Source organism: Oncorhynchus mykiss, chromosome 16 (genome assembly GCF_057628025.1).
Source record: "Oncorhynchus mykiss isolate SJ-2025 chromosome 16, ASM5762802v1, whole genome shotgun sequence".
NCBI classification, from domain to species: Eukaryota; Metazoa; Chordata; class Actinopteri; order Salmoniformes; family Salmonidae; genus Oncorhynchus; species Oncorhynchus mykiss.
In genome coordinates this window covers 54,960,320-54,982,151 of record NC_143037.1, presented here as the reverse complement: position 1 = coordinate 54,982,151, position 21,832 = coordinate 54,960,320, and the positions used below count along the sequence as shown (strand labels likewise).

Genomic DNA, 21,832 nt, shown 5'->3' with positions numbered 1-21,832 from the left:
AGTTTAGGCACAACGTGGTAGTGAAAGAAATTCTTACTGTGAGAACCATCTTGAATACGACCAGGTTTAGTGCGCCATCACGTGGCCATTTTTTTACACCATTCCACGCTCAGAAATAAAACTGCGCATGCGCATCATGTAAACTATCCACCCGGCCACTATCAATCGATCAGAGAGTGGAAGATGGCGGTGAATCGAGTCTTTGGGGCTAGATCGATCACCGAAAAACTCGATTGAACAAATTCAACGGATTGTGAGAAAATATTACGAAACAACAACATAACAAGCGTTTGGAGTGGAGAAACCTGCGATTCTTGAGAGGTAATTTTAATGCACTCCTTTTGAAAGATGGCGTATGCTTAAAGTACAGAACGAGGCTCTAAGGACTAGCAGAAAGAAAGGCCTCTCTATAGCCAAACGCCATCTTGTTTGTCCAAAACATGCATGTCTAGACACGCTAAATTAATCCCGGATAGCGAGGGTAGAAGGATATAGGATTCGTAATCAATCTTCTGCATCGTCAAAAAATACATTCATGAAATTCCTTAAATTACAAATGATTTGCGAACCATTGGTATACAGTCTGTCGCATCGATGGTTAAACTAGGACTTTTAAACAGTCAATTGTCGATATAGGCCAACCCTGGCTTATTTTGATAAGTTTAATATTGCATTGCTATAATTGTTTAAATAAAACAACACCATAGAGTACCACAGAATGAGTCATATTACCCATAAAACCTAGCAGTCAAACAGGGAAATGGTTCCAATCGTTTTCCCACCATTCATTTTCCCCATAGTGGATTTTTAGAAACATTTCAAATAAGAGCTGTGATTTTTGTAGGCTTACCCAAGCGTGACGGTTTGATGTCTTTTATGAATATTGTAACGACCCTGGGTTTATAAGCGCGGAAATCGTCTCTGCCGCACGAGCATGCTTTTGCGGCACAGTCGATAGCGTGCCGGACCTCGGGCTAGAAGGTCGAGGGTTCGAGACCTGCTCCCTGCTGTTTCAATACAATATATTCACCACCCCAAAAATAAATGTTTATTATCTGCTAATAGGGCTATCATAAAAAAAACTAAAAATGCCATGATGATCTGGACGAGACTACCAAATCAAAGCAATGGTAAGAATCTCTGGATTAACTAACTATCTGTTAGCTAAATTTAGTAATCAATAAATTGGCACAAAAAATATATATATTGGCAATTCTGTGAATGGTCATGTGCAAGTTTTAAATTGACACAATACCTGTTAGCAAAGGCGTCAGCTAGAGATGTCTACTTTAATGCTAATTAGCATTTTTGAATCTGAGAGTAAATAGAGACAAATATATTGATAAGAATCACCTTGTCCGAGAGAGTTATCAAAACATCATGCCAGGGTAAGCCTACGCCCCTATTTTAAGTGTTTCTGAAGTCCCTTATGGGAAAAAATTAATGGTGGAAATACAATTGGAACTGTTTCCCTGTTTGACCGCTAGGTTTTGTGGGTATTATGAAACCTCCACTGTGGGCTCTATATCTTGTGAGCCCCGATTATTTAGTTGTCAGGAAATGTCAAATTATTAAATTACATATGATAGATGCACTGAGGAATAAACCAACCGTGGGTGATTATATCATAATTATTAGTCACATTTTAAGTGAGAATCAAATCAAATTGTATTTGTCACATGCGCCGAATACAACAAGTGTAGACTTTACCGTGAAATACTAACTTACAAACCCTTTCCCAACTATACAGTTAAAAAGTAAGAAAATTAACAAATAAAAAAACAAAATAGTAACACACAATAAAATAGTAATAATGAATCCCCTCTCCAGATATGTTTTTGTTTAAAGTTCCAAACATGTAGGTTAGTTTGACAGTGGTAATGTGTTGCCTCACCTGCTTGACTAAGTATCAATACAACTGTAACCCAATCCACTGTGTCAATGGCTTCCCAAGGCGCCCACTCTCCAGGATGGACTTTCCCTGGCACAGTGGCAAGGTTTTGGAACAGCTCAATCACCAGCGTCAGCTGGGCCTGCTTTGTGACTGTACCTTTGTGGTGGATGGGGAGGACTTCAAGGCCCACAAGGCTGTGCTGGCTGCCTGCAGCGCCTACTTCCGCACCCTCTTCCTGGACCAGAAGGATGTGGTGCACCTGGATATTAGCAACGCAGCAGGTACATAAGCCTTTCCCTGGTTGATGAGTTAGGATTTCTGCAATAAGTGGATGTCTGCTGTTGCCCCTAAAAGCCTTGTTCGAAAATGATAACACTATTATGAATTATGGTATTCCCCACCTAAGACAAAAATATATGGAGGGAAAACACTGAATTATTTTCTTTACCTTAATATCCAAGACCATGTTCAACATCATGCTTAGGTTGCCTGCCTCAGTCACAGCAGGGCTCATGGATCCATCCCTGTGTATTCTGCAGGTCTGGGCCAAGTCCTTGAGTTCATGTACACGGCCAAGCTGAGTCTGAGTCCTCAGAATGTGGAGGATGTGGTGGCGGTGGCCACGTTCCTGCAGATGCAGGAGATAGTCAATGCCTGTTCTGCCTACCAGTCTCTGGCAGTCTCCACATCCCAGACAACACAATACTTAATTGACCGTGAGTACAGTACAGATCAGTTCACAAACAGCGGTTATTAGTACATAGTCATTAGCATGCTCGCTTTAACAAGACCACTAATGTTATCAGTACATTTTTTTGGGACAGCTGAAGCAGGCACACTGATTTTCTTCAGGAAATTGACTATTTCTGGTTAATATTGTTCTCACCCATAATTTCTTCCAAACCATAAAGACAAGATTGAGGAAGGAGAGCAAAACACGGAGAAGGAGCCGTCAGAGACAAGGTCACATGATGAGGAAATCCCAAACCCCTCAGCAGAGGATGAAGGGCCAAAGGGCTTTCAGGAGGACCCGAAGGAGACCACCCTGGACGATGGCCAGATTTCCAGAAAAACCCCAGACAAACAGACCCCGGGGAGAGGAAGACCCCCCAAAACCTCCACCTACGCCACACAGAGAAAAGCTGCAGCTGAAAGTGAGGAGTTGGAGAGCACCGCCAAAGATGTGCCTGAGTTTCAGGATGACCCCTCGGATGCGGACTACACGCCCAGTATGTGAATAATTTGTCTTCATACTTTTCATTGATGATCTGTATGTTTGATATTGCTGTGCTGATGAATATTTATTTTGTACTTAGAGTTGCCATTCAAGTCTGCAGCCTGTAGGTCTTACATGAGCACCAGGAGAAGAAGGACACGGAGAGCTCCTCGACGCAACCTCTCACAGGGTAAACAAACAGATTGACTGACCTTCCTAGGAGTAATTACAGATCTGCCATGACTGGATAGGTTAAAGCTACCTTGCTTTCTCCTATCCAATCATATCGGATCAGTGACTACTTCAAGTAAGGGAAGATGGAAGGCTATATTTTCTAAATATTTGACTGCAGTGGGCCACAGTGTCTGATGGTAATGCAATTCCTATTCATAGATAATGACTCCAATGAGGGGAGTAGCGCACCAAAGACAGTAAATGAAGAGAAAAAAGAGGTGGAGGAGGGCGAGCTGGAGGAGGAGGAAGAGGAGGGAGGTGGTGAAGAAGAAGAAGTAGAAGAGCAGGAGGATGAAGGAGATGAGGGAGAAGACGGCCAGGGGACAGAGAGCGGAGAGGAGAGGAAGCAGCTACGGTTGGGTGCTGTCACCGACCGCACCGAGTCACGGTCCTACGGCTCTGTGACTCACAAGTGTGAGGTGAGAACCGCGTGCTTGTTTATGTGTGTGGTTACTTTGCACACTGTGAATAAACATGGAAATTATCGGCTTGAAAGTTTTTTCATGATCTATTCCCTATTAGAGGACTTATTGTTTTAAACTGTTTGTATATTGTCCTATCAAATGGAGGATATTGCATTTACACTCATGTAATTGGGGGTTGCGCATTTCTAACTTATGTGCCATGTATTTTCTAGGACTGTGGAAAGAAGTTCACCCACACGGGGAACTTCAAGAGACACATTCGCATTCACACAGGAGAGAAACCTTTCAGCTGCCGTGACTGCCACAAGGCCTTCTCCGACCCGGCTGCTTGCAAGGCTCACGAGAAAACACACAGGTTCGTATCAAGCTCATCACCTGTCTTTCTCATGGGCATAATGACAAACCAATCCCTTTGTTCTATTTCTGGGGCCTTGTTGATGTTCTCTTTGCAGATCGATTGGTTTACTTTCTCATTTTAGATTTGCTTGAAGAGATCTACCCTCTCTTAATGTTTAAAAACAAGACTTTGTATGAACGAGGCGATTTGTGCAACACATCCCCTTGTAACTTGCTGATAATAACGATGATCAAATTGATACTGAATTAAATTCAAGACAGTCATAAAAATCTGAGTTTCGTTACATCAACATCCTCTCAAACCTCTCAACACCTGAGTAAATATAAGTAGCTATATCTTACTTAAATATATCTTATGTCTCTCTCTCCGTAGCCCCCTGAAACCTTACTGCTGCTCCTCATGTGGGAAGAGCTATCGGCAGATCAGCCTGCTCAACTTGCACCGGAAGCGTCACACAGGCGAGGCCCGATACAGTTGCAGAGACTGCGGCAAGCTCTTCACCACGTCTGGCAACCTGAAGCGCCACATGCTGGTGCACAGCGGCGAGAAGCCGTACCACTGCGACTACTGCGACCGGGCCTTCTCCGACCCCACTGCCAAGATGCGCCACCTGGAGACCCATGATGCCGACAAGGGCCATAGGTGTCCGCACTGCGACAAGCGGTTCAACCAGGTTAGGACCACTACTAAAACACAACTACACTGATAATGTTGTAGTGTTTTTGTACAACCCTGTATATAGTTTCTCTCTATCCTTGCATTGAAATGTTTAACTGTACTCTAACCTGGCTATTCCTCTGTTTGGACAGACTGGGAATCTAAAGGCTCACCTGAAGATCCACATCACAGACGGCCCTCTGAAGTGTAAAGAGTGTGGCAAACAGTTCACCACCTCAGGTAACACCAGACTAGACGAGAGGTGGACTTCTGGGCTTGTAGTCATTAAGCGTCTCAGAGAGTAGGAGTTCTGATCTAGGATCAGGACCTCACTGTTCATGTAATCTTATTAATTATGATCTAAAAGGCAACACTGATTCTAATGAATACGTTTGCATGGGAGGACCTGATCCTAGATCAGCACTCTTTCTTACTTTTACACACTTTATGAACACAGGCCCTGGTCGCTTTCTGTGTTGAGAGATATATATATATATAACTAGTCTCTGGTCTTCGTATTGGTATATAACTGTAGTTTTGTTTCCCAGGGAATTTGAAGAGACACCTGCGTGTTCACAGTGGGGAGAAGCCCTATATCTGTATGCACTGCCAGAGAGCTTTCTCCGACCCCGGGGCGCTACAGAGACACGAGCGCATACACACAGGTAACAGTCCTAGAAATTGATTTATATGACGGTTCACATTTACCTCATGCTTTGTACTGTGTAGCCTTAACATGTGTGTAACATAAACATGTGCCATAATAACAGGAAATGCCTGTGCAGTGCATCATTGGTTAGAGACTGTAATGTAACTGTAGTGTGTGTGTGTGTCTCCTGTAGGGGAGAAGCCGTGTCTGTGTCTGATCTGTGGGAAGGGGTTCACCCAGGCCAGTTCACTCATCGCTCATGTCCGCCAGCACACCGGAGAGAAGCCCTATGTCTGCGACCGCTGTGGCAAAAGGTAAACACACACACACACACACACACAGTATGATCCTATTGATATAACATAGAGCCGTTTATGTCCTCTCTCCGACTTCAGGTTTGTCCAGTCCAGTCAGCTGGCCAATCACATCCGTCACCATGACAACATCCGGCCACACAAGTGTCACATCTGCAACAAGGCGTTTGTCAACGTTGGGGATCTCTCCAAGCATATCATCATTCACACAGGTAGGAAGTACCATTGTGAGTGAGCAGAAAGTGAGGTTCCCTGGAAGTAGTGGATATTAATGTATTCCACACCCTTGGCGACATTGACAGAAAGCAGATTTTTTTCTGGTTTTCAGGGAAACCGTATTTTCAACCTAACTTCTGTTTTCTCTGAAAAACAGAAGTTGGGTCTCTGCTCAGGCATCTTTCTATGTCTGCTACTGTACATTAGGTTAATGGATAGTCAAAAAATAGTACATAATATGTAACAAAAAAAATGGAATATAGGTATATTTCCAGTGAAGAAAACAAAGCTGTTGGGTATCTGGGTACATTATATCTCCTCTGTCTTTAGTGTCCCTGCAACCTCCTTACCCTGAGGTATAACATTAGTCTACATTCAAGTCATTTTTTCATCCCACCATCCCCTAGGAGAGAAGCCCTTCCTGTGTGACAAGTGCGGCCGCGGGTTCAACCGCGTTGACAACCTGCGCTCCCACGTCAAGACCGTCCACCAGGGTAAGGCCGGGATGAAGCGCCTGGTGGTTGCTGGGGGCGACAGCGACGATGGGGGTGACGGGTTTCACGGTGGGTCGGCCTCAGAGATGGACGACAACGAGATCAACATCGTCACCGTCACCACTGAGGACATCGTCACCCTGGCGACAGGGGCCCTGGCTGGCAGCTCTGTGGCCCAGCTGACAGGTCAGACCGATAGCATGCTGGTTAATGAAGTTCAGATAGGGGGAGGAGAATGGTGGTATGCAGTGGATGTGACTGTAATATGAATGAGTTGAAAGGAATGTGGCTGTGTGAGAATAAGAAAGAAATGGACTCGGAATAATGAAGAAAATTCTCCTGTTGTGCGTTTCTATGGATTCTGTCTGTTTCCAGTGGTGCCTGTGGCTTCATCTGTCTCAGCAGACGAGACGGAGGCTCTAAAAGCAGAGATCACCAAGGCTGTGGAGAAGGTGCAGGAAGCAGGTGAGACTGGCCAACACAGCTTTGATCAGCTATTACTATTCATCACTTGGATAACACGGAATGTAATATCAGTATTTTTTCGTTTATTAATTAGACCATTTAAAAAAAACAAGCACACATAAAACTTAAAAAGCCATTCATGCACATGAATAAAATCATTGAGGATAACACACAATAAAGTCTGGGGCTATAGATGATACTTCCTTATACACATACTGTACATCCTCACCATCAGTCTTCTCTGTTCTTCCCAGACCCCAACACTCAGATCCTGTATGCGTGCGACTCGTGCGGTGACAAGTTCCTGGATGCCAGTTCGCTGGCCCAACACGTGCGAATCCACACGGCCCAGGCCCTGGTCATGTTCCAGGCTGACTCGGACTTCTACCAGCAGTACGCCGCTGCTGCAGGAGCCACCGCCGTGGGGGAAGTTGTTACCACAACCTGGCAACCCACCTCCGAGCAGGTCATCCAGGGAGGGGAGCTCGTCTTCCACACCCGTGAGGCCGAGGAGGAGGAGGTGGAGGGGGGGGGAGAGGTGGTGGCCCAAGCTGACTCCCAGCCGGAGGGGAAAGATGAGGCTGGAACAGAGGGAGAAGAGATGGAGTGTGAGGCTTAGGGAAGAAAAGTACATTGAAGAACTGATTATATCTGGTGTGCAATGACACCCCAAGTTACAGTGCGTTGAGTGAGTAATTAGTCATAATTTTTGACAATTTCCTGCCCTGTGTGGGAAAAGGAAAGTAAGATTTCTAATCACGAGTTTACATAATCATTAATAGAGATTTATAGAGATTTAGCAAAGCATTGTCAGCCTCTTCTGACATAAGTTCCCCTAATTCTAGAATCTCTTTAGACGGTAGCAGTAGTATGTAACATGCTATAGTCAATTTTGCACTGTATGTTTAAAATGTATATTATAAAATATAGAAATGGGCTATTCATTTAGAAAATCGTCATGCGGTATATCCCAGGGCAGGAAGGTCAGTTGATACATCACACCACTTTTGTTTTTCTTCTCCCTGACAGTAAAAAACAGATAGGTAGTAAAATATTGCCTACAGATTCCTGCCTTGTTTTACTGAGATAGTGTAAATGTTCCTCTCTTAGTTTAGGTATTTTAGTATACTTCATTGAAGTATTTTAATTAAAAGCACAAGTGTACATAAACGATTGATAGACTACTTTGTGTAGTGCTACTAGCATTTTGAGTGAGAAGGATTTGCTAGAAATGTTGTTTCTCTTTCACATTGCACGTCCATGGTCGACAGGAAAACAATGTAAATGCTGTGCACGTTGACGTTTGTTCTATTTCCTACTAACCTATTATAATTACTCTTTGTGGAGATAACTAGAAAACTGAAATCACTTCCTATTGGTGGGATCCATATGAGAAATGACAAGTTGTGGATTCATTCCACAAGTTGACAAGATTATTTTCAAATTGATCCCTGTGTAAATCATGAAACAGCCCTGCACTGTCATTCCTCAATGATTTGTAGCACTGACTTGGCAGGTATTAAGAAGTACAAGAAATCATTAACTAACTATGTATGCTAGCCTATATTAGAATAAAAATAATAATAATAATAAAAATTTTCCTTGAGAAAGCTTAGTTTAATGGCAGCAGGAACACCTAACATCGCATACCAATGTGTGTAGATTATGATTATATTCAGTCCTGGTTGATACTGGGTCGTGCAAATCTTTTTTTAGTTGATACAGATTATAATACAGATTATGACATACACCTTCTGTTTTAAATTAAATCAATGGCTGATTAAATATGGGGTGAGGGGGAGAATGTATAAAAACTGATCAATAAAGACGGCTACATCAAAACAGAACTGAGCTGCTCGTTTTTCCCCCCTTCACTGTTAAATGTATGTGGTTGAACCTAACACCACACGTGTTCCTTGGGTGAATAAAAAAGTTGAGTAACACTGAAAACTGACCGGCATAATGCATTATATGTTGCATATTGGGACAAGAATGTATGACCCACTTGTGTCTTTAAATTATGATTATGCACAGTATTGCAGATCATTTATTGACAAAAAATACAAACAATTAAGTATTCGCACAGATATTACAGAAAATCACACTCCCTCATAATAAAATAAAAGTGCCCTGGTGGTGTTCATTGTCAAACATGAATGCACGATGGACGCGTTCTTGTGTGCGATTGGCTGAATTCTGAGGCCAAAGGTAGGTTTACTGCTAAAGCTGACGTCGGCTTATTTCCCAAAATGGCGACGTGGACATCAGACATACAAACGAGCCGGGGTAGTACTACGTTATTATCCAATAAACGGACCGTAAGCATGGCTCAAACAAAATCCAGACTGTTGGGAAACAATTGTATTTTCTTCTTAACAATATCGTCTATGATGCACATGGCATTGGCTGACGGAAAGACACTCGTTTTGTTGGACAACCTCAACATAAGAGACACCCATTCAATCTTCTTCCGCAGTCTGGCAGGTGAGAAGGAATACTCATGCTTTTCTCAATCATTGATACTTAGGTAGCTAATGGTTTCGCAATATTACATTCAATAACAACGTGTTTTCGTTCAGATATTAATCCAAGTTAGCGCTCGTATCTGTCCACTACTAGCTAGCTAATCTTAGCTACTTTTGTTAACGTTGCATAGGAAAAGGTGTCACTGCTGGGGCGTGTGGCATTGATTTTGGTCAAATAGTACCTAGCTAGCTCCCATTGTCGATGTTGAAGACGAAGATAGCTCGTATCTGTCCACCTGACGATGTTAGCTTTTTGCACTAATTGTGATTGTAGTGTACTGCTGAGCTACATCCTGCACATTTTACAGACCCCACTGCGCATGTGCGGTTACATGACGTTTCCCAAATGTATATCCAAGGCAATACACATTTTTAATACAAGCATCCCTCAAAGTAGTGCATTCTTTTTATGCACTAGAAATGACTGGTTAACAGCATATCCTAGGGGATCAAATGTGTAAAGCAAATACATTTGCAGCCGGCTGATGTAGCTGTTTCTTTTTGCAGATCGTGGTTTTGACCTTTCATTCAAGACTGCAGATGATCCTTCACTATCCCTGATCAAATATGGCCAATTTCTCTATGACCACCTCATAATCTTCTCCCCATCCGTGGAAGGTTAGTTAATATTGCAGTTGAACATTTTTGTGGCATTTCATAACTTTACTCAGTGACTCTTGTTACAAAGTTTAAACTATTCAATGCATATGTTTTTCCTTTAAGACTTTGGTGGCAACATCAATGTTGAGACCATCACATCATTCATTGATGGTGGAGGCAATGTCCTGGTGGCTGCTGGCTCTGATATTGGTAAGTGCAAAGATGGATTATTCTTCCATGATGCGTGTAAAAACCACACAAATGGCTTCTTCATTTACTCTGGAACTAGTGCCATTGTCTTGTCATCTCTTTTGCCCTAGGTGACCCACTTAGAGAGCTGGGCAGTGAATGTGGGATTGAGTTTGATGAGGAGAAGACTGCTGTAATTGACCACCACCATTATGATGTGTCAGACCCTGGTGAGGTAAGCAGAAGAGATGTAGATAACATTCTAATGTGAACCTTTAAGCTGTAGTTTTTGCAATTGCTTATAGAGGCACTGTTTGCACACCTGTCTGGTAATGTAGACTTCTCAAGAAAAGATGTGGCTTGAGTGTCCATTTGAATTACAGAGCACTTGAGGTGGGTTATGATCATAAGATGTAACTGTTTTTCTTTCCCCTAGCATACCCTGATTGTTGCTGATCCTGAGAATCTGCTGAAGGCTCCCACTATTGTTGGGAACCCCAGTGACAAACCCATCCTCTTCAAGGGTGTTGGGTGAGTCTATCATTACAGTGGAGAACAATTATTTGCTCTTAACAAGGGTTATTACTACACTGTTATTTGGTTGTTTCCCATGGTGAAGGATTGTTGTCATCTTCTCCCAGCATGGTGGCAGACCCAGATAACCCCCTGGTCCTGGACATCCTGACTGGCTCCTCCACATCCTACTCCTACTTCCCTGACCGCCCCATCTCTCAGGTAATACCAGCACTGTTTCCTTCCTTATCAAACATTCTCCTTTGAAAATGTAATAACTTATGTGCATGTATAAGGTGTTTATCCCTGGAACGTTATATTTTGGTTGACACTATGTTCTCCTTCTTTCTGGACAGTACCCCCATGCTGTTGGAAAGAACACTCTTCTGATTGCTGGACTCCAGGCCAGGAACAACGCCCGTGTGGTATTCAGCGGCTCACTGTACTTTTTCAGCGACGCCTTCTTCAACTCAGCTGTGCAGAAGGCCACACCTGGCTCCCAAAGGTAACTCTCTCTCCTAGTGCTTTTCATCATCTGCTCTGCAATTGCCTGCCCTACTTTTTCACTTTAATTGTCCAATAATCACCCTTGTATTTCTAGAAATGGAACTGTTTTAATTCCTGTCTTGCACCTCCTTGAAGGTACGCTCAGACTGGGAACATGGAGTTGGCTGAGGCTCTGTCCCAATGGGTGTTCAAGGAGGCTGGCGTACTCCGGGTGGGAGCTGTTACCCATCATCCTGTGGGCGAGAGCACCCCTCCTGCAGCCTACACAATCACAGACCTTGTGGTGAGGCACTGAAGGCCATGATTTAATCTATGATGACAGTATTTAGCAATTTTTATGTTTAGCGGACATTCAAAGTTGAAAATATGCCCGTTGAGCTCATGAGTGAGCATGAAGATATTAGTTTTCATCGTGGCATGGCATTGTTTCTGTCCCTTACTTCCGACACAGGAGTACAGCGTTGTTATTGAGAAGCTGTCCAAGGGCAGTTGGGTTCCCTTTGACGGAAAAGACATCCAGCTGGAGTTTGTGAGAATTGACCCCTTCGTCAGGACCTACCTGAAGAAAAATGGTATGAATATTTCACAGACATGACCAATGTTCTCTTTAAGCAGTCCGTGAAAAAATACCTGCCCCTGCAGAGATGCACAACATTCAACTTCTCTGAAGTTGACTTGATTTTCACACTGTTAGTTTACAATATTTTTCAGCTCAACGTTTCCCTCTACTGTGGTAATTGTGATCGACTCAATATCAGCCCCTTTCAATGCAACATACCGAAATAAAGCAAACTATGAAATATTGTTTTTGTTGTAGGCAGAGTGTATCGAAATGGGGATTTACAGGCACGAGCGACTGCAACTTACGAGTAGCCTAGATGCTCTTGTTTTGAGATCAAGGTGCAGAGCCCGTGTGCACATTTGTTGATATTCTTTGCTTGTTAGTAGGTTATTATCCCAGTTATAGCTAGTTTTTGGTCCGCAATGGAGTCATTGCTGCCAACAAAATGCATGAAATGTGTACATTTCTAGCCATCTTTGAAAAGTAAGTCAGGTTAAGAGGGGCAGTATTGTATTTTGAGACGGGCTTGAAGAATCTAATGGGCAGAGGGTAGCATACATTTTTGTCTGATTCTCTAATATAATGTTATGGGAATAATGAATAAGGTGGTTTCTTGCATCATACAATACATTTTCAGTCACATACTTGTCTGAAGGACAAGTGGCTAAAAAGGTTAATGTCAAGCTCTGCATAAAGTTTTGAAAAAGTCTCATGGAATGTAGGCCTATATTGAACGCCACACATTGGCGGCTACTGTAGGCTGTCATAGAATAGCTGTTTTTTCATGTGAAAATGTTATGGGATGCCTTTTCTCCATTTATTTTTTTATTTTTATGGTAGGCCATTCTGATAGACTTACATTATGATCAAATAGCCACTGTAGCTTAATTTGCTACTGTTAAAATGGTAACTTAGTGGGTACAGGCTCAGTGTAAACGCATGCCGGACGTTGCACAAAATGTTCACAACATTCAAGTTTCTGCTCAACAGACCTGAAATATGCTCAGTGCTGGCAAAAAAAATAGAGGGAACGTTGGACATGAATCTTTTTCCATTATTATTTCCATAATTCTTTTTTGTTGTATTTCTCACGAGCCAGAATAGTTTTCCAATAACCCAAATCAAAGAATTGTATTCAAAAGTGTGCATCTTTAAACTTTCAAAGTTCTACAGCTGCATCTTGACTGGCTGCATCATTGCTTGATATGGCAATTGCTTGGCATCCGACTGCAAGGCACTACAGAGGTTAGTGCGTGGGCCAAGCTCCCTGCCTTCCAGGACCTCTTAAGGCCTTCCTCTGGTGGTGTTAGAGGAAAGCCCAAAAAATTCAGACTCCAGCCTCCCTAGTCAGACTGTTCTCTCTGCTACCGATACATAGAGTCTGGAACCAACAGGACCCTGAACAGCTTCTACCCCCAAGTCATAAGACTGCTAAATAGTTAACCAATATCTACAATGGACTATCTGCATTGACACTTTTTGCACTAACTCTTTTGACTGCTCACATATGCTGCTGTTACTGTTTTATCCATCCTGTTGCCTAGTAACTTTATCCCTAACTATGTGTACATATCTACCTCATACCCCTGCGCATTGACTCGGTACTGGTGCCAAGTTATCGTTACTCATTGTGTATTTATTCATGTTATTTCTGCATTGATGGGAAGGGCTCGTAAGTAAGCATTTCACTGTTAGTCTGCCCCTGTTTACGAATCATGTAACTAATACAAATTGATTTGAAATGTGATTTTATTTTATTTTTTTATTTTTTTTCCCCTTAATTAACAGGAGATAAGTACAGCGTCCAGTTTAAGTTGCCTGACGTGTATGGAGTGTTCCAGTTCAAGGTGGACTATAACAGGCTAGGCTACACACACCTGTACTCCTCCACTCAGGTGAGGGAACTGTTACATTAAAACATGTTTTGTAATGGAAGGTACCTATCACCCTATAAGAAAACAACATAATATAGTCCTGAACTGTAAGAGGCTCATTTGCTAATGTATACATCCTCTCCATAGGTGTCGGTGCGACCCCTGCAGCACACCCAGTATGACCGCTTCATCCCCTCTGCGTTTCCTTACTATGCCAGTGTCTTCTCTATGATGGGAGGACTCTTTGTCTTCAGCATAGTCTTCCTTCACATGAAAGAAAAGGAGAAGTCAGACTAGGGTGATACATGTGTATTAGGGGAGGGCTGGTAGATAATGGGGGTGAAGGTTCTTGGTTGCTTAAATTGTCTGTCAGAACCTGCAAAAAGAGTTGACAATTGTAATTGTTGCTTCTATATTGGTTGTGGGGGCATTTAATTAGGGCTTTGCAGGCCAACTTACTCAGCTTTTGTACAAAAAAAAAAAAACGTTCATGTATAAAATAATCACTTAAATTATCTGTGAGCATTCTAAAATTAAGTTGGGAATTGGATGTTGTTGCGTCCAGATCTCAATATCAGGTGAAGCACTTGTTTGGAAATATTCCATGAATTTGTTTTTTTCCCCCACCCACTTGTACGAGAATTAAAAACACATTGATATGGAAATGCACTGAATATTTTAGTTGTCTTATAAAATCTGTTTCTGTGGTAAGCCTAACATATTTTAAACTACTAGAAAGTTAAACAAGTCCTTGAAAGCTACAATAAAATGTTGACATGACATTAGTCGATAACATATCCTGTAGCAGGACAGGGCAGAACATATATTACATTTTTTTGCGAAAATATATCCGTTCCCACATCTGTCTACAACAATTTTGTTGGTGTGTCACGAGCTCATTGACAGGCGGTTAGTGACGTAGAACTTGGAATCGCTAGCTGCTGAGCTTATCATTGTCAAGAACTTATTCCTCCACTAGACTAAACATTGGGCCTGAACTTGCTCATGGTCTCGCAATTTCACAATGATAAGTTTATCTAAAGTAAAAGTAAGTTTGAAGAAGTGTATATATTAAAGGACAATTCTGATATTAAAATACTGGGTAGCTAGCTACACCGAAACTGTACGCAACCTATGACAGCGGGAGATTCATTCTGTAGCGCTAAGGTAACGCGTTGGCTAGATAGCTAGCAAGCTAACTTGTTAGCCAGTTTAGTTGAATAGTCATTCGAAGCGTTTCCGAGGCTAGTATTGAGACCGTAGCTAGCTAACGTCAGTTAGGAAACTAGTCAACGTTAGTAGCTAGCACTTGCCACTGTCTTGTGTGCTAGTTTAACTACGGAAACGTTAATACGGTAACGTTATCGTTACCTAGCCAGCTGCTTGCTTGATGGTTTATGTTGTGTGCTAGCCAATTACTGTACCAGCATTAAATAATAATGGCTAGCTAGCTTAGCTATCAGTTGTCTAGCTTTGAGAACATCAACAGACCACATCGAGACTTCTGTGAATCAGCTGACAGCTGCAGGCAGCCAAGGAGACCAGTGATGGATCAACTTAAAGTCAAGGACCGAATATTGGAAAACATTTCTTTGTCTGTCAAGAAGGTAAGTTTGATATTATGTCTCGTAAGCACACATTCTTCATGCTAGCATGATTAGCTAGCTAACTTGTTTGAAGACTAAACATGAGTATTACCCTAAGTTACGTAGCAGGCGTAAAAATAAACGCATGCTAGGATAAGTAGGCCTGGTTCATGAAAGAAAACAGTTGATGACTGCAAGGTCCTTGAACATTGTTTAGTTAGCTAACAAATATGGATTAAGTATATCAACATGGGTGTTTTGTTTACTAGCTAACGTCACTAGTATTGTATTGGTTGGTCGAGACATTCAATGTCTGGTGAAAACTATGCCGCATATCGATACTGTCACGTAATAAACTTGCTTTTAAAATTCTTTGTCATGGTCGAATCAGCAACCCTTGGGTAGCTAGCTAGGTCTATTTGAAGGACAACATATTGTTGCTAATTTTCCAAACACATTTCAATAAACTTGCTTCAGATTAACATGAGTACTGTGAAAACATTTACATTCAGTATTTGACTTCTAGGTGTCTTCATAAATTAGGCTGAACCCTGTTTGAATGTTGACATTCACCCTTTGCATAAACCTGTGCAGTGTGGTAACATTGAGTCCCTTCCTTCCAAAGTATTTGTGCTGTGCCAGACTACCACTGCTTTATAGACCTTGCCTGATATGATATTCAAATCATCTTCTGCCTATATTTGGTTAATTCCTGTCCCCAGTCTGTCTCGTGGTCACGTTACCATCAGGGGACTGGAATTTATTACATTTCTACATTCCAGTATATTCAGTCAGTGCTGTTTAACTGGTCATTTCTGAGGTGACGCACAAAAGTCTGATTAATTTAAGTTAGTCATGGTAATACCATTTAGGGGATCAGATATACTGTAGCATTTAACCAATTTCAGGCTCCATACTTCCATCAAAGCCTATACTGTATCCTCAGACAGACGTTGCACAATCATGCTTGTCAGCTGTCAATATTTGATGCATGGCGTACTCCTCTCAGGGTCTCATGACTAGGGAAGAAATCACCATATTTCTAGTTTGGCTGTGGGCCTACTCACATCAATCAGTTCCACCTGTTTTGTGCACTGACTGCAGTTGCAGAGTTACTTTGCTGCCTGTGAAGATGAAACCCCAGCCATTCGGAATCACGACCGGGTCCTACAGCGGCTGTGTGAGCACCTCGACCATGCACTGCTCTATGGGTAAGGAGACTGAGAGAGACCAATCTTCTCAGTACTTTGATACATCCTAACTCTGACATTGTCTGTGATTGTACGTTTTGAACTATGTTCTTCAACTCTCCTGTTTTGTGCATTGCAGGCTGCAGGATATCTCCTCAGGTTATTGGGTCCTGGTTCTACACTTCACCCGCAGGGAAGCGGTCCGGCAGATAGACGAGCTCCAGCACATAGCAACCAACCTTGGGCGAAGTAAGAACACAATAATTTTCACCACATCTTACGCACACATTCACATCAGTCTTGTGGGCAACTTAAGAGACAAACATTTCATAGTAGTAAACACGAATACATGCCATTTCTGTAAATAAATTCATACACTCCCATTTACTGTCATAATGTGAATGACATTTGTTAGTGGTTTGGCAAATGTAAGTTCCTCTTGTGTCACATGCCAGAAATGTAGCACAAGACTGCTGTTATTTGAGGTCAGGATTACAGTAATTACCACTGTGGTTTGCACATGTTTGTTTCTCTTTTTACAGAGAGGTTTCTTTGTAGGTATACTTGTTTGACTTATTTGCAAGTTCAGACAGGAAAGAAAGAATAGAGGGTGCTTGTAAAAATGATCTACTTATACCCATGTCCCTCGTACTGAGCAATTATTTTTCTGTTGTGTTTCTGTGCAGGTCGTGCCTGGTTATACCTAGCACTGAGTGAGAGCTCCTTAGAAAGCTACCTCCGTCTCTTCCAAGAGAACCAAGGATTGCTGCAGAAGTATTACTTCAAGTGAGTCTTCTGACCTAAAGAGCATCATATTATTCCTTTTGACTAATGCGTGTAGCTAGTCTCCTTATTGTAAATACACCATTTGCTTTGAATCTCTCCCCCAGAAATGCATTGGTATGCAGCCATGATCACCTCACGCTCTTTCTCACTTTGGTGTCGGGACTGGAGTTCATTCGCTTTGATCTGGAGTTGGTCAGTATTAAACCGTTGTTTGAAACCATTAGAATTCACATCAATACCCCTAATTTACAAAAGTCCAACAGTTCAATGTTCAGGCTTTATTGTAACAAAAGAAGGTACAACTTGGCTTAACCAAAGAATGTAAACAGAGTACATGGTTGGTGCGTAAAACCCAATAAATAATTCAGTCAATAAAGAGACATGTATAATGTAATATCAACAACACTCTCAAACCTCCATTGTTTTGTTTTCTGGGTGTTAGGATGTCCCCTACTTGGACGTGGCCCCCTACATGCCGGAGTACTACAAGCCCCATAACCTTCTGGACTTTGAGGAGCGTCTCCCAAGCTCAGACAGCCTGTCCCTGCACTCTTTCACCTCCACCAACCTGGAATGGGATGACAGCGCCATCGCCCCGTCCAGTGAAGGTCAGGGGCTCCACCTTCCTCTTTCTTGCTTTCTCTTTCTTGCTTTCTCTTTCTCTACCTTGGTTTCAGTCTCCACCCACTCCGTGTTATGCGGTCCATTAGCCTAATTCATAGGCCGGTGTGTCGAGTAATGGGGTGTTGAAGCTGATGTTGGATCGATCAGGTTAACCCGTTCATGGGTTATTACGTAGAAATAATAGTCTAGTGCTCACATTGAAGGGATTTTCATTGAGCACCCAACACAGTATGGTGTGAATGTTCTCATACAGTATCTCTCATCACTTTCCACAAACCATCGAGTCTTAATTTTTTTTAATTGTAGTTTTCTGTCTGCCTTGCCATACCTGTGTCTGTTATCATCATATGTGTATCATATTTCTCTCATATGTCATGTTTTCAGTGTGTGCCATTGTCTCTTCTCTCTCGGGCCTTCCTGTTCTAATGTTGAGTCTTATCCCTCCTTTTTTAGATTATGATTTCGGTGACATCTTCCCCGTGTTGCAGCCAAGTGCAGACTGGGAAGGTGGGACATGGTTACCCGTCCCCTATCCTCCCTCCCTCTCTGTCTCCGTCCTCACCTCTCCTGCCACCCCCTTGCCCGTCTCACAGCATCATGCATGTCCGCCATCCCACTGTGTGTGCTGAATGCATGCTGGTCCTCTGTGTGTTTGTGTAGCCAGTGGTTTAATTGGAGTATCTTAATTGCAATATCAATACTGATAAAGAACAAGCAGCTAGCTAATGCTAAGAGGGAATGGTAGAGAAAGGAATCAAAGGGCTTTTGATTAATCTACTGCTAGTTTCTTGGGAAGTAGGCTAAATGGATTGGTAATGCTTTTACACTTCTCTTTGAAGACACTACTGAATCAAGCATCACTCCTTAATATTTATTTTATTTATCCGTTATTTTACCAGGTAAGTTGACTGAGAACACGTTCTCATTTGCAGCAACGACCTGGGGAATAGTTACAGGGGAGAGGAGGGGGATGAATGAGCCAATTGTAAGCTGGGGATTATTAGGTGACCGTGATGGTTTGAGGGCCAGATTGGGAATTTAGCCAGGACACTGGGGTTAACACCCCTACTCTTACGATAAGTGCCATGGGATCTTTAATGACCTCAGAGAGTCAGGACACCCGTTTAACGTCCCATCCAAAAGACGGCACCCTACACAGGGCAGTGTCCCCAATCCCTGCCCTGGGGTATTGGGATATTTTTTTTTTAGACCAGAGGAAAGAGTGCCTCCTACTGGCCCTCCAACACCACTTCCAGCAGCATCTGGTCTCCCATCCAGGACCAACCCTGCTTAGCTTCAGAAGCAAGCCAGCAGTGGTATGCAGGGTGGTATGCTGCTGGCAAATATCATTACATTTGTAGAGTACAACAGGAGGAATATCATAATGATGCCTAGATGTTAACATTTTTTATGTATATATAATTTTAGGGGCATTTTGTGCTCAACTTTATGCAATAAATTATGATGTGGCACTATTGCCAACATTTAATACGATTTATGGCCAGGTAAGTTATTTTCTAAGTAGAAATTTCTATGCACTGGTGAATTGTTAGACGTTGACGATCATGTTTTAATGAATCACGCAACATGTTTCTCTTTGAAGATGTGATCCTAAAGCTAATGCAGCATTGATGTGGAATATTACTAATGAGAGCTGCATTGCCTAATGAAATGGTACTCACTCTGTCTGGTATCTACTGGCATATATGTGGAATATTCTCTCTTTCTCTTTGTGGAAACATTGGAATGCATGTATTTGGTCTAGGTTCAACCCAGCCTTTATAGCTTTTGTCACCAACATTAGCATGTGGCACTGCATTCATTCACTTGACATAGGCTAACTAGTTTAATTTAAGTATAATTTCTCCAAGCAAGTCCTGGTATGTTGCATTGATTGACTTCAACAATATCAATTAGGCACCTAATTTGAACAGATAATGAAACATCCTAAATCAATTTAATAAACACTTGTGCCCTTATGTATGCTTTATCAACTATATTGTACAGTAAGCTATGGTAGGATGGTTTAGCCAAGGCCTTTGTCGCTTATGTCTGTCTTTCTGCCTGTGTGACCTTCTCACCCCTGTCCCAGCCAAAGCACCAGTATCTATTCTCATTCATTTACACCCAGAGTGTGTTCAGTAGCCTGTGGCATACTGTACGTGTGACTGTTCGTCTATTCATTTGACTGTGTGTGTGTCCCTCCATAGAGGGTGACCTCACCGACCCAGTCAGCTGTCCTCGCTCAAATGCCTCAGACCCTCAGACGGTCTTCAGTGATTCTGTGATTCTCCGGGCAGCCGCTGCCGTCATCACAGTGAGGGGAACGCCGCCGCCACCGCCCCGCAGCCCCACCTTCAGACACAACCCCTTCAACGAGTACTCGGACACCAACACCTCGGCTGACATTACACCCGTCCACACAGCCAGCTGCCACCACGACACCAGGGACGACATGGAGAGCATCAGCAACGAGCTAGAGGTTATCAGGTACAGCACACACCCCGAACATTAGCCTCTGTGGCTTAAACTACATGGGAATTAGCCTAGTTAGGTGGTTATCCTTTTATGTTACCCATACTTTTCTCAGCCTCAACACAGAGCTTGGAGTTGTTGAATCCAATTGGCACATTATCACTTAATCTCGATGTCTGTAAGCTAAAGTTATCAGATCAACAAAGCCCTCGGACACCCGACAAGGCCCAAATCCCTGTCATTCGCATGAAGAAGAGACGGAAATATCGGGGACGTAGGTCGGGGTGCCTTGTCATTAGAGGCGGATTATCAACTAAACGTTGGATCCTTACAAGGCACCCCTACCCACTATTAGCCAACGTGCAATCATTTAAAAATAAATTGGATGAGCTCCAATCAAGACTATCCTACCAACGGGACATTAAAAACTGTAATAACTTATGTTTCAGTCGTGGCTGAACGACGACATAGATAACATACATCTAGCTGGGTTTTCAGTACATCGGCAAGATAGAACAGCTACCTCCGGTAAGACAAGGGGTGGTGGTCAGTGTCTATTTGTAAATAACAGCTGGTGCACGAAGTACCAAGTACTTAATATTAAAGAAGTCTCGAGGTTTTGCTCGCCTGAGGTAGAGTATGTCATGATAAGCTGTAGACCACACTATTTACTGTAGACCACACTGTTTCATTTAACAGTTCATCTAAATTTTTCGTAGCTGTCTATTTACCACCATAAACTGTTGCTGGCACTAAGACCACACTCAACAAGCTGTATAAGGCCATAAGCAAACAAGAAAATTCTAATCCAGAGGCGGCGCTCCTAGTGGCCAGGGACTTTAATGCAGGGAAACTAAAATCAGTTTTACCTAATTTCTACCAGCATGTTACATGTGCAACCAGAGAAAAATAAAAAAACTCTAGACCACCATTACTCCACACACAGAGACGCGTACAAAGCTCTCCCTCACCCTCCATTTAGCAAATCTGACCATAATTATATCCTCCTGAAACCTATTTACAAGCAATAACTAAAACAAGAAGTACCAGTGACTCACTTAATACAGAAGTGGTCAAATGATGCAGATGCTAAACTACAGGACTGTTTTGCTAGCACAGACTAGGAATATGTTCTGGGATTCTTCCGATGACATTGAGGAGTACACCACATCAGTACACGATCCTCAACACAGAGGCCCATCAGGGGTGCGTGCTCAGTGTCCCCCTGTACTCCCTGTTCACCCATAATTGCATGGCCAAGCACGACTCCCAACACCAAGTTTGCAGCCGACACGACAGTGGTAGGCCTGATCACCGACAACGATGAGACAGCCTATAGGGAGGAGGTCAGAGACCTGGCAGTGTGGTGCCAGGATAAAAACCTCTCCCTCAACGTGATCAAGACAAAGGAGATGATTGTGGACTACAGGAAAAGGAGAACTGAGCACGTCCTCATTCTCATTGACATGGCTGTAGTGG

The 21,832-nt window shown here is 42.7% G+C and overlaps 3 protein-coding genes across 8 annotated transcripts in view; all 3 read left to right on the top strand.

Annotated features, from left to right (window-relative positions):
* The first annotated feature begins 105 nt into the window (after window positions 1–105).
* Window positions 106–8,764, top strand: zbtb17 (zinc finger and BTB domain containing 17). Of its 3 annotated transcripts, none has more exons than XM_021566379.3 (15): window positions 106–321; window positions 1,955–2,175; window positions 2,434–2,610; window positions 2,806–3,123; window positions 3,211–3,300; window positions 3,504–3,763; window positions 3,982–4,124; window positions 4,500–4,800; window positions 4,937–5,024; window positions 5,333–5,449; window positions 5,627–5,747; window positions 5,829–5,959; window positions 6,371–6,643; window positions 6,833–6,922; window positions 7,177–8,764. In XM_021566379.3, exons 2-15 carry the CDS (start codon window positions 1,971–1,973, stop codon window positions 7,539–7,541), a joined length of 2,679 nt encoding a protein of 892 aa, XP_021422054.2. In that variant the 5' UTR covers window positions 106–321; window positions 1,955–1,970; the 3' UTR covers window positions 7,542–8,764. The 3 variants fall into 3 exon arrangements, with proteins under 3 accessions (XP_021422054.2, XP_090059449.1, XP_090059448.1); XM_090203323.1 differs by lacking the exon at window positions 106–321 and adding an exon at window positions 745–1,612; XM_090203322.1 differs by lacking the exon at window positions 106–321 and adding an exon at window positions 745–1,616.
* Window positions 8,765–9,056: 292 nt separating this feature from the next.
* Window positions 9,057–14,361, top strand: ddost (dolichyl-diphosphooligosaccharide--protein glycosyltransferase non-catalytic subunit). The gene is made up of 11 exons (XM_021566378.3): window positions 9,057–9,406; window positions 9,955–10,065; window positions 10,171–10,257; window positions 10,368–10,471; window positions 10,673–10,767; window positions 10,878–10,971; window positions 11,106–11,254; window positions 11,392–11,539; window positions 11,708–11,828; window positions 13,607–13,713; window positions 13,840–14,361. Exons 1-11 carry the CDS (start codon window positions 9,079–9,081, stop codon window positions 13,987–13,989), a joined length of 1,494 nt encoding a protein of 497 aa, XP_021422053.3. The 5' UTR covers window positions 9,057–9,078; the 3' UTR covers window positions 13,990–14,361.
* A 183-nt stretch (window positions 14,362–14,544) lies between these two features.
* The window catches only part of plekhm2 (pleckstrin homology and RUN domain containing M2), a 32,009-nt gene continuing 24,721 nt past the window's right edge, over window positions 14,545–21,832 (top strand). For 2 of the 4 annotated variants that reach the window (XM_090203318.1, XM_021566373.3), the window contains exons 1-8: window positions 14,545–15,299; window positions 16,383–16,489; window positions 16,608–16,717; window positions 17,155–17,254; window positions 17,359–17,446; window positions 17,697–17,862; window positions 18,332–18,385; window positions 20,089–20,368. In XM_090203318.1, the coding sequence (XP_090059444.1) occupies window positions 15,240–15,299; window positions 16,383–16,489; window positions 16,608–16,717; window positions 17,155–17,254; window positions 17,359–17,446; window positions 17,697–17,862; window positions 18,332–18,385; window positions 20,089–20,368 (965 nt within the window). In that variant the 5' untranslated portion in view covers window positions 14,545–15,239. The remainder of the gene's footprint in view (window positions 15,300–16,382; window positions 16,490–16,607; window positions 16,718–17,154; window positions 17,255–17,358; window positions 17,447–17,696; window positions 17,863–18,331; window positions 18,386–20,088; window positions 20,369–21,832) is intronic. The other 2 variants (XM_090203320.1, XM_090203319.1) reach the window with 1 other exon arrangement.